General features: G+C 42.8%; 2 protein-coding genes across 8 annotated transcripts in view; one reads left to right on the forward strand and one right to left on the reverse strand.

The window, feature by feature from the left end:
• Positions 1-209: 209 nt before the first annotated feature.
• On the reverse strand, positions 210-8,931 carry armc3 (armadillo repeat containing 3). Of its 3 annotated transcripts, none has more exons than XM_068582015.1 (17): positions 8,565-8,931; positions 8,292-8,409; positions 7,816-7,941; positions 7,504-7,572; positions 7,242-7,414; positions 6,842-7,036; positions 6,386-6,569; positions 6,109-6,261; positions 5,914-6,022; positions 5,076-5,325; positions 4,688-4,824; positions 4,335-4,503; positions 4,073-4,167; positions 2,680-2,757; positions 1,479-1,631; positions 1,077-1,239; positions 210-863 (listed from the first exon to the last, which is right to left on the reverse strand). In XM_068582015.1, exons 1-17 carry the CDS (start codon positions 8,610-8,612, stop codon positions 657-659), a joined length of 2,427 nt encoding a protein of 808 aa, XP_068438116.1. In that variant the 5' UTR covers positions 8,613-8,931; the 3' UTR covers positions 210-656. The 3 variants fall into 3 exon arrangements, with proteins under 3 accessions (XP_068438116.1, XP_068438117.1, XP_068438115.1); XM_068582016.1 differs by having other exon boundaries at positions 6,842-6,949; positions 7,242-7,417; XM_068582014.1 differs by having other exon boundaries at positions 7,242-7,417.
• A 1,163-nt stretch (positions 8,932-10,094) lies between these two features.
• Positions 10,095-12,114, forward strand: part of pip4k2aa (phosphatidylinositol-5-phosphate 4-kinase, type II, alpha a) — a 28,185-nt gene continuing 26,165 nt past the window's right edge. For all 5 annotated transcript variants that reach the window (XM_068581231.1, XM_068581233.1, XM_068581232.1 and 2 more), the window contains exon 1: positions 10,095-11,111. In XM_068581231.1, coding sequence (XP_068437332.1) covers positions 10,971-11,111 — 141 coding nt within the window. In that variant the 5' untranslated portion in view covers positions 10,095-10,970. The remainder of the gene's footprint in view (positions 11,112-12,114) is intronic.

The following is a 12,114-nucleotide window of genomic DNA, read 5'->3' on the forward strand; positions in this document are numbered from 1 at the left end:
AAAAATAATGAGGGAAACGATCCCTGAAGTGGTAAAGTCAATTGTATTTATATAGCTCAATATCACAAATCACACAATTGTCTTAAGCTGTGTTGAACCACAATATATTTCCCATAAGTATGTATGTTACACTTTTTTTAAACATATTTCATCTAGTATTGAGCAGTGAGATCAATGTAAATCAAAATGTTTAACTCTAAAAGCAGAGACATATTCAAGAAACTTTATTCCGAGTTTAATAATCCTTACAGGCACTATGTCTCCTGACAAAAAAAATATGTTTTCCTTCCAATGAGGTGACCTCAGTTGAGGCACAAACAGAGTCTTGTGGTGCAGCACTGTGTCACATTCTGACCCCATCTTTTATCTGCACTTACAACATTGTAAACCCTCTGTGGCAAAGAACCAGACAAGTTTGTACTAAAGCAATCCAGACAATTTGAATGATGAACTATGTATGGTTTACCAGTAACAACATAAAAATGAATATCTATATGCATCTCAGTAAAAGGTCACAGCATTATGTACTCCAATGTTTCAAAAGTATATTGTCTACTATGAAAAATATGAACTATAACTATAAACTACTATGTCTATATTTGCTTTATTTAAAATGATCCCCAATTGCACCAGCTAATCTTCCTAAAGTCCAAAACCTATATCGTCTGGTATTGCTCAGCAGCAGCAGTATTGGCTCCCAGCAGGCTCCCAGGCTGGTGCATGAGGTCTATAATGTAGCGGCAGGGACCTGAAGGGCACTCATTCCTGGAGGGATCCCTATTGAAGAAGAGTACCTCGTTCCAAGCCCGGTTGTACTCACCCCTTACAAGTGTGCAGCTCATCCCGATGCAATCAGCCAGACACTGAAGAGCAAGAGAGAGGAGACAGCTGGGATATTATGATTTGGAAACAAGAGATGGATGGAATGGAGAGGGTTATAATAGTGGTACTTTAAGTGAAGAATGGAAAGAGCTTTAGAATAGTATGTGAAAAGATGTGGGTGAAATGTAAAGTCTGCAAAGTAAGGGGTTGATGAGGGTAGAGCTGATACTACTGTGTAGCTATTTCCGTGGTACCTTGAAGAGAAGTGCCCTATGGCAGTAGAATCCCTTGTTGATCAAGCCGATTGGAACAACATTAGACTGAAGCTGAAACTTGAGCTCGCTGAGGTGCAGCACCCAGAAGAATTCGTTCAACTTCGCCATCTCCACAGCTCCTCCCATGACTTCACTCACCAGCCTGGAATCCAAAACCATGCAAACAAAATCCATTAGCCAACGTATTACCCATTGTTTTGCTTCCTCAAGCTGACGGTGGTATATTTCTAAACCGCCAGTTGCGTTGTTTTTTGTGAACTCTTACTAACACTTTATGAGTTTCCAGGTTATGTTGTTTATTTGTTTCCCATGGTTCAAACATTGGTGGCCAATCGCATAATATGAGATTATTCATAGACATGAATTGCATTAATCTATTACCTGGCCAAGGCAGCCCACTGCTCTCGTTCATCCCTCAGTAGCATAATGGTTTCTTTGGCCTCTTTAACGAGAACCTGCAAAGAGTCGTCATCCATCATCTTCCATGATTCAGGCAGGGTCTCATCTTTCTGTTTGACATCCTCTTTCTTCTTCCTGTATTGACAGACAGTTAATTAAAAATAATGAAAAATTGCCCTACAATAAAGCAATAGTATCTTGTGTTCAGTGTATCCGTGCTTAAACTGTGTTAATGAATTACATTTTTAATAAAATAAACCCAAGAATTCTACATTCGGAAATACCACCCTGTTGCTGTCTCTGCATGACTATTTTCACTGTTTCCCACTTTTTTGCCTCCTCCAGCTGTTCATGTCTGTCCAAGCACAGTTTCATTTCTCTAAGAACATAGTTCCTTGTTTCTTCTCTCCTTGCATGGTTTTCTTGCATCTCCCCATGTATGCAATTTTAGAAATTCGGGATGCACCCTGTGTTCCAAATTGCATATTTTCTCATGTATCTGCTTTGCGGAGGCTTGTGGGTGGCAATAGCAAAGCGGTTGGATATTGCAATATTTGTCAAATGCAGAGGGACAACCTAGTATGTTTTGGGATACGACATTTTACATGTTACTAATTGGGACATAAATCTTTTTTTGGCAAAACATGGTAGTATGGGTCTGTGTGGCGCTCCTTCCTGGCTTCCAGTGAGCGCTGATTAACCTTGCCTTCCATCATGCTCATCACAGTGCAGTATATCAACCCTGGTTCTTCGCTGACACTTGGCCAGATGGTTGTTGCTACCACAGTGGAAGGTTATCGTGTATGCTGTGTTTTATGCATTCGGGGTTTTGAGTCTGTGTTGTAAATTTCATTGAACTACCGTGTTTACTAGTCTTTCCAGAATCATTACCCTCCAACGCCCCTGCCATCCACCCGTCCTGCCAAACAGCAGCCTTGTTACTAGAACCCAGAGCTATATCATCAGCCATGCTGCCCAGGCCAGCTCAACCTCTCACTGTCCTCATCCCCTGTGCCTTCTCCAATAAATCTTTAATTTACTCCTCATGCGCCACTGTTTCTTCATTTGAGTCCACCCATTACCAATCGCAACAGCAACCAGTATACGATTTGTAAAAGTAAGTGAAGATAAGGGAGTGTTTGATGAAACAGTAAGTGTCCCCAGCCCTCGCAGACGCTCTCACCTTGGTGTTCTGCCCTTGGTGCCGTGGACTGTTTCTGATGGGTTGCTTTGCCTCTCTTCTGGCGGCTCCACTGTCTCTCTTCCACAGAAAGACAAAGATACAATATTTTATAAACTGAAAACAGCCCTAGTATTCTATTTTGCACTGTTTTTCAATTATTTTCTTCAGGTATTAGTATGTGTGTATGTTATTTAGTAATGCATTTTTATGTATGTGTCACAGACATCCCATGTTTTTCTTGTCTCTTCAATGGTTTTCCAATATCCAAGAGAATATCCATATAAGCCCACATACATAGTAACAACAACATGCTGCTGACTTTCTTTTCTAAACATAATATTGTACAGACTTCACAATAACTATTTATTATTTTTTATTTACTATAAATTGATGGCCAAAACTATTTTATTGTATAACTGCAAAAAGTCCTGCTTCATCAGCATGTCTTACCAGTGATACTTGAGATATTACACAAACAAACCTGTTCAGAGTAATGTATCTATAAGGTATACAAAGCACAGTGTTGGACCAGGAGATACAGGGGGGGGAAATAATCTTAAATTAATTATTGCTGCTTTATCAAGTAACAAAGTTAAACTCGGGTCATCCATGGCCATTAATGAGACCATGGACGGATTACATAACACACTGCTTAAGAATTCCTGAGATGTTGTGAGTGTATGTATGCTGAAGGGGGACATGTTGGTAACGGGGTGGAACAGAGGTACACTGAGGGGGAACTGCTCCCTTTGGCAAAGTTAATTAATCAAACGCTGGAAGCTTTTGGGAGCATTATGAGTGTGTGTGTGTGTGTGTGTGTGTGTGTGTGTGTGTGTGTGTGTGTGTGTGTGTCTCAGTCAGCGTGCATGTGTATTATGTGCAGGCATCCTTATGGCTGTGCATGCATTTGCATGACTGTGTGTGTAAGTCCATTAGTCTAAACACAAAGGCTCTTTTACTCTGAGTGTGTTGCCATCTTAAAAAAATGGGGTCGTTTACCCTGAGAGGCCACACTACCAGAGCACACTGAAGGACAGAGGGGAAAAGTGGACCACTGGATTGGAGCAGACAAGGGGAGGGGGATAATAATGTCACAGGCAGAATAAATTGTACCGACTACATGGTGTGTCATTTAGGAATCTTGCCAAGTCACCGCCAATGCTCTACCAGCATCTGCATGGTCGTTCTGGTTAGTTTCTCACTCTGTAGTACTTCTTGTGTAAGAGGCCCAGTTAGCTGTCATAGTTTTGGTAGTTCCTGGGTAGATTTACAAAAACCTCTGTTGGCCAAATTTTGCAATTTTTACTTGGTTCTAATCTGATGCATATAAATAAAAAAAAAAACATGTGTAGTTGCATTAATGAATGAATGAACCCAAATCAAGAAAACATACTCTGTTGCAGTATTGACAACAATGATGGGCTGTTGCTTGTTGACAGGCTCCTTGGACAGTTCCTCTAAAGTCAGAATCCTCTGACCTGCTGGGGCCTAACAGAGGGAGATAGACAAATAGATGTGGAGTGCAAGACATGTCAAACTTTTCTTTGCTACAGTAAGTTTTTTTTATAAACACTTGTTTATTTGAATTTGGCTCACATTCCTTGAAGTAATCTCTGTTTCATATCCATTTCAACAGTAGACATACATACACACACCTTCCCAGCGTCATAGAAACCATCGCTGATGATGTCCGTGCAGGCCAAATGACCTGTCAGGCTGTATTTGACAGACAAATTGAAGTTAAGCAGGCTGTTCATGGCCAACCTGCTGAAACTGCTTCTTCGATTCACTGATTGGTTGATTTCCTGAAGCAGTTCCAAGGCACTGAGACACACACAAACAAATATTCAGACACTGATGATGAATATAAATATGCACACACTAACAAACACACGTGCACACATAAACAAATTGATCAGTACTTTCCATCAGTCATACATAACACTGTCCTATACTGCCATCTACTGGCTATTTAATAAACTCTAAATTGGCTTCATTGGTGTCTTACCCAAATTTGCACATCTCCACAGCGGTGGGCACATCACAGGCACAGACATTGATAGCCAAGCATGCATTGCGCAACACCTCCTTTTGATACGTGTGCAGCAAATTCACCAGTGGCTGAAGGCCTCCTGCACTGAGTAGCTATTTATAAGGAGGGAATTTTAGGTGGTTAAGAAAAACATATAATCTATTCCTGGACAATTTATAACAAATTATTGTTTGTATGGAACATTGTTTTTTAGTTTTATACATTCTGCAAACCAGTAACAGTAAAACCAGTTTCAGTACTATTAACTGATATTTCCGTCATGAACATCTCCAAATTTCATTGTCATTTGCAAATAAGAGACAAAGGCAGGAGTCTAAACTCTCATGAGACACACAACACCAACCTCTGCCCTCGCTTCTGTTTCGCAGGCCAATTCTGCCACGCACAGCGTGGAGTTGATCAGGACCTGTGTATCTGTGGACTTCAAGGGCTCCACCAGAGCTGGTATGGCTCCATGTGATAACATACTGCAGCGGATGACCACCTGTCCTGCCATGTTGCCAAGTGTGGCAGCCGCATTGGCCACCGTCCTGGGACAGCTTTCATACAGCTGCTGAACAAGGAACTCATGGCCTTCTGCCTCGTACACAGCACTGCAGATACCACAGCAATGGATGGGAGATTTACTGCAAACCTACAGAGCTGACTATATGCAGTCTCATAACAAAGCATGCAACTTAGAGTGTAAACAATATGTGTGCAATTTGTGTGATTTGCACAAATAAGGGAAGTTTCAGGGAAATCAAAAGTAAGGCAGTGAGGGAATGATGCATGGGAGGTGGAGTTAAATGTCTGAACTGAAGGAGACAGTAATACTGAAATATGATGTCAGTGAGAGACGAAGGATATCGGGATGATTTGTCAGGGGAATAAAAAGGTGGAAGATAAAATGGAGAAAGGCAGAGAAGATAGGAAGAGATATTCAGTCAGAAAGAACCATAAGAAAAAAGATGGCGCATTAAATAATTTGTGAAATTGCAGAGGGAAAGGCTGAACTTTTAAATACCACATCCTTCAAAGCCTCGGTTTTAGAAACAGCAAACTCATCCCTTAATGTTTTACACATTGATAATTCATCATGTTCGGCATAGACACTTAACAGACCTTGAAACAGTTAATTGTCCAGGCCCTTTTTGAGGAAGTGACTATTTGCATTATGCAAAAGATTGTATGTCACTCACAATGCGTTAAGTTTGTTGCTCTGTGTGAGGTTAGAGAGGGCCTGGGTTGCTGCCTCTCTCAGCACCAAACTGTCATCGCTCAGCATTTGTACAACTGCAGGGATACCACCTGAAACACATAAATTCAACTCATTTACACTTCCTCGTGGTGAGTGTGTAGACGTTAGGTGCTTGTGTGAATGTGCACGTATGTACCTAGTTCTCTGAAAGTATTTTTGCTGTCTCGGTGCAAGCTCATGGCGGACACAGCCTGGCAGGTAGCTGTTTTCACGCTGATGTCCGCCACCGACAGAAGTTCTACAAGAGTGGTCTCGAAATTCTGCTCATGGAGAAGTTTGCGATTCTCAGCTACACATGTTGCGTGCACACACAATTAAACAACACACAGAACAACACACAGAATAACTGTTATACCCTTATGACGTACAAACTTACAGATGGAATATGATATTTTATCTCCTTCTGTGCTTACAGCTCTGAGCCACCCTGGCGATGCATTTAACAGCGTTGGACTGGATTTCCGGCAAATTTGGGGTAAGAACAAACTCTATCAGCCTCGTTAATCCTTCCCCCTCGTGGATCAGCTGCAAACTCTCACTGTCCCACATACAGTTAGCAACTACATCTAAGGCCTCAGCATGAAGGTCTCTTAATTCCTGTAAGAAAAAAAAAATGATAGGAGACCAAAGATGGAGAGGACATAGGCCTTGCCTAGGATAGAAAAGGCATTAGGAGTTAAAAGTGTTCATTCAAATTGAACTATTCCCAGCTAATGGTGCAAACATACACTGCCTACAGTTGTGTCTGTCCATATTTTGTCTTCTCGTTTTTAATATGTCGGACTAAAAGTCAGGATGAAGACATACATAAACATTTTACCAAACAGGAATGTGTTTGCTCGCTCTGACGCACACAGACACACACCTACCGTGTCACTGAGGATATCCATGAGCTTCTCATATCCTTGCTCTTCCCTCAAGGTGGTGCGTGTATCTTTATCAATGGTGATGTTCTGCAGTGTCTTTAAAGCCAAATGCTGAATAACAGGGAAGTCCGACTTCAACAGATCCAGAAGTGGAGGAATCCCTCCCAACTCATGTACTGCCAGACGACTATCGTAGTCCTTCATGCATACATTACAACACAGGATATTAAAAAAGAACTGTGAAACTATTCAAATTTTACCCATCTCAAAGCTATATGTATTTGACAAAACAGAGTTTTCTTCAGTGGCTTTTGAGATACTGATGAATGTCACTTATATTTGTCTAACTTCATGAATCTTATAACTGCATAGCTTTGTAACCTCCTCCAGGCTTATGACTCACTTGAACCAGGTTAAGGATGACCTCTAGTGAGTTCTTCTTGACATCAGGGTCTGGACTGGATAGGAGCTGGATTAGAGGTGGTAGGCCCTTGTTGTCAAAGATCTTGACTTTACAGATGAAGTCCACTGACAGAGAGGCCAGGCACAATGTTGCAAACTCATGGACCACGAGATCTTCTTGAATAGGAGAGACAATTGCAGTGTGTCCTTGTATTGGTATATCTATTTCTGAGTGAATTCATCTTGAATTTCAAATTACTCACCATCAAGTGACAGTTTGTCAATGATCGATGGAATGACGTCTATATTTTTCAGAGCAACCCTTACATCACCTTTCAATAAAACATATGAAACAAAGTTAATAACTGTACAACTTATTCAGTGAGCAAACCCATCAGTCTCTAAGTTAACAAAAGAATGAATTCTGGCCAGTTGACACATCTCTAAGCACTCAACACATAGATGGTCGGGAGGTTCGTCTGTAAGTTAACCTGCCAGTCAAATCAATTGTACCGTAAGCCACCAAAAGACTCAAAATGCTCTTGTGCATTGATTTTGTATGTTGTCTGACACACCGTTGTTGGCCATGACGCCCAAGGCCATGAAGGCATTGCGTCTGACCAGCCTGTTGATGTGAGTGATGAGCTGACAAAGAGGCTCCAGTGCTCCCAGGCCCAGCAGACAAACCATGTTCTCATCTCCTAACAACAGGGGGAGAGCATGAGCAGGGAAATGAAGCACTGTGACAAACAGACATGAGCACTACGCATTTATTATGTGCCGTGAAGCAGTGACGATAAACAGATTAGAAGCTAAACTAGGTGGTGTTCACTATAGTAATATTTATATATAATATTATTTCATGTTGATCTTTTCATTTCAGCTCTTCATATACAATGCAAGTGGCGTATGACCATAGAATCAAATGAATTAGATGAGAGTGTAGATGTACGATAGGAAATTAGCAGGAAATAAGATAAGACAACCCCCAGTACATTTTGTGGTTTTCAGTTGCATAGTTGCTCACAAAATAATAGCAGTGGCACTGCACCTTTTTCTGCAAATATGTGGATTGCTTCACAGGCTTTGACGAGGATGTCCTCCTCTGGGGAGCTCAGCAGCAGCACTATTGTTTCTGGAGTTTTGCCCTCAAAGGGTAATGGCTCAAACTGTGAGTGTGAGGAGAGAGGGCGAGATGTAAATGCGTTACAATTGATATTCCGCCTCGAGGGGAATGGACACGAAACAAACAGAAACACGTTTGCCTGCTAACGTTCTTCTCTTTCAAAGGGTGAAGATGAGAGGGCTTTCATTGGACTCTCACCGTGTCCTTGCCTGGAGTTTCGCTGTCCTTCTTCCCTTTCTTTCCCATTATGTGAACTGGAGAGTTCAACAATAGTTGTTAATCCAGTGTAGTCGTTCTGCTCATTGCGATCAACCTCACAACCTGCTGTCATGTATATTACTAGCTATATGCGGGCTAAACAACAAAGCTAACACGTTAACAGCGTATAGCTTAGTCACAATAGCGGCGTTCACAAAATACGCGGACAAACCAAACAGGCTAACTCCAAGTTAACTTCTCCAAGTTAGAGAATAAGTCCAAAATTACAGCCGTCCAGAAGAACCGGTCGGTAACGTGGAGGTTTTGTGTTGTGAAGAGGGAGGTTGACACCGCGTTGCCAGGCAACCCGTGCCACGTTGAGCTCATCAGTTGGTGAGGACGTCGCTCTGAACCCGCCTGCTATGGCCGACAGTTTAACAATAGCATTTTACTGACTTTAACGTAAAGGACTGGACACGGTTTACGGATGTCAACATAGTTGTTGCTGGAAAGACTGACATAGTTCAATTCAATCAGGATTTGGAACCACAGTACAACATACAGTGCAATGTTGAATTGCATCATAAAAAAGTTGCGAAACACAACAAAACAAAATGTGCAAAATAAAGCCGAGAATAACAACATGTGAATCCTTGGAACACACTGTCATCAGTTATCTTCCTGGGTTTGTCGACTGATAATCATATAATACATTTGCATAAATAGGTCGGCTTAATCCTCTATAAAAATGAAGGAGAGGGGGGGAGGCGACCATGACAAATCAAAAGTACGTGTGTGTGTGTGTGTGTGTGTGTGTGTGTGTGTGTGTGTGTGTGTGTGTGTTCGCGCGTACGCGTGCACGTGTGTGTGTGTGTGTGTGTGTGTGTGTGTGTGTGTGTGTGTGTGTGTGTGTTGTCCAATTGTCCTGCAGGTCATTGGACTATTGAGCTAAATGTGCTATTAAAGAATGCATAAAACAAATGAGCCCTGCACGGCATCATCGCACTGAGGCGTCTTGCTTTGAATGGCCCTGACGCAGAGATGCCCGTGGGAAGAGTCCAGCATGCACCACTCTGCCAAATGACCTCCACAGACATTACCTGGTGGTGTGCGACATTACCACCCTCCTGCCTGCCCTGAAATGCGGCTCAGATTAATCTAAACGATAGCAAGCCAAGGATGGGGGATGGTGGGGATGATGTACAGGTCTTACCTGCTAATGCATTACTATTATACGAGCTGCAAAAACACGCGCGCGACTATACGCATGCACACTCAGTCATATAGGGCCACTTGGTCTTGGGAATAGTCGTCTAGGGAATTAACATTTTCACACTTAGAGAGGATTTATTTCGTATTCATTCATGACAAATTCATTCTGAAATAAAAAAAAGACTTCTGTGTGCTAAAAAAAGAAAGAAGTAAAAATAAATACATAAATAAATAAAAGTAGCATAGGCCCGGTGAAGGGAGGGGGGTTGCAGCGAATCAGCGCCGCAGACACCGCAGCGCGCAGCCTGTCACCTCCCCTCCGTCGAGCTGTCAGTCGACAGCAGCACACATGAACCTCGGCGCTGCAGGCGGAGCTGGTCACCCGTCGATTTACGTCTAGATAGCCGCTCCTCGGAGTTTTGTTCTATTTAGGCGGGGCTCGAGCATGACAGGATACTCCTCTGTCACCTCCACGGACTGAGCACACGCGCGTAAGAGGGCTGAGCCGCTATCCAGTGTTAGCTTGCAGGCTACGGACACCCGGCTCTGCTTCGTGCAGTCGGTTGGCTTTACGTTACATAGCCGACGAAGGTCGGAGGGACTCGCGTTAGCTGCTTGTTAAGAGCGGTCAGTTAGTCACTCGGCGTCACGAATGTGTCATTTCTAATAATTTGCTTTAATGCTGCACAGTGATTAGTGTTTCATTTGTGACTGAGTTGTGCATTTTTCCTCTCTCTTTTTTCTTTTCATCATTTTTACCTAATTTGCCGTTTGATGTTTGCTAGCTAGCGCGCTATTCGGCTATGCTAACGCCAGCTCAGTGAGAGCTCGCATCATCATCACACGGGTTTGCGGAGAGCTGAAGACCCGTCGAGGAAGGAAGAAAGGTGACTAATGATGTGGGCTGAGGGATGCGGCGGAGTGTCAGGCGAAGGGAAGCAGCAGTATTAGTTTGAACGCGTCGTCTTTTCTTGTAGTATTCCCTGTCGAGGTATAGCGCCATAAGCGTGAGTCGAACCGTCTGGCACGTTTGCGTTAAGAAAAGGGATTTGGGGGGCACTTTGATTTGCGAGCTGGCTAAATGAATAGTATTGGTATTTCTGAGTCGTGAGCTAGTGGCCACTGTGCCAGCTTCAGGGGAGACACGGTCAAGACTACCGCACAGACTGCAACCGCCGACCAGTTTGCTTAAAGATGGCTTCAGCCAGCAGCATTGCCGCAGCTATTGCGAGCAAAACGAAGACCAAGAAAAAGCACTTCGTCGCTCAGAAAGTGAAGCTCTTCCGTGCCAGCGACCCTCTGCTCAGCGTGCTGATGTGGGGAGTCAACCATTCGGTGAGTCAGATCCGCCAATGTCTCAATATGATCCACAGTTATGACTCCTGCGACCTTTTTTTTTTAAAATAATACGCCACCTTAAACCTCACAAGCTGTCAAATGTGAGTCCTTATGTCGTAGCAGTCGATTGACACATGAGATGACAGCTGTCCAGCGGTCGGCTACATGGTTGTCAATGTAAATATGTCTGGCTCCTGGACTCGTACAGCAAATCAGTATTTATGTTTTGCACGATTAAGTTTGGCACAGTTGAAGTTACTATTAGCATGTTATTAGTTTTGCATGATCTCGATGATGTCTGCGATGTATGCTCTTAATGCTCTTACACTGAGTGTGTGCGTGCGTGTGCGTGCGCGCGCGTGTGTGTGTAAGCAGCAGCAGCAAACTCGTCTTTGCCTTCCTGTTGTGCACATGTAGGATAAGCTGCTAGGGGTCTGTGTCATGAAAGAGCAGATCTTACCATGCAAGACAGCTTATCTCTGCTCTCTTTCTCTTCCTTTGCTGAATATTTGTGTTGGGCCAATACTTGTATGTTGGAGAGATATAGAGAGATCAAGCTTTCAAGCAGAGGACATACACGTATATCTGGCACCAAATCCTAACTATTAAACCTTTGACCAATGTTTTACAAACGTTAACATCTCCACATGGGGATAAAGACAGCCAACAGAGGTATATAATCTGTGGTTCTTTCAGGTCCTGTGCTCTTGCAATCGTATTACTATATAGCCTCTGCTTCATCCTTTACTCAGCTTGTCCCTAATATTGACAACACGAGCATTACAGTAAAGCTAGCCTGTTTACAGAACGATCTGTTTGAGGAGCAGTTTCCAAAATGTAGAAAAAGAGATAGTATATAAATGTCTATCATGGTAAAACATTGCTCATGGGAAAGCTAATGGTGTAAAATATGAGAACAGTATAGTTTATATACAATGTGTTCCCTTTATTGCAGATTGCTGCTCTGCTTTCTTGCTCTTTATGGATACCTGTGTTTGCC

The sequence above is a fragment of the Clinocottus analis genome, unplaced genomic scaffold (assembly GCF_023055335.1).
Source record: "Clinocottus analis isolate CAN_PGR_092001 unplaced genomic scaffold, fCliAna1.0.p SCAF_18, whole genome shotgun sequence".
Lineage (NCBI taxonomy): Eukaryota > Metazoa > Chordata > Actinopteri > Perciformes > Cottidae > Clinocottus > Clinocottus analis.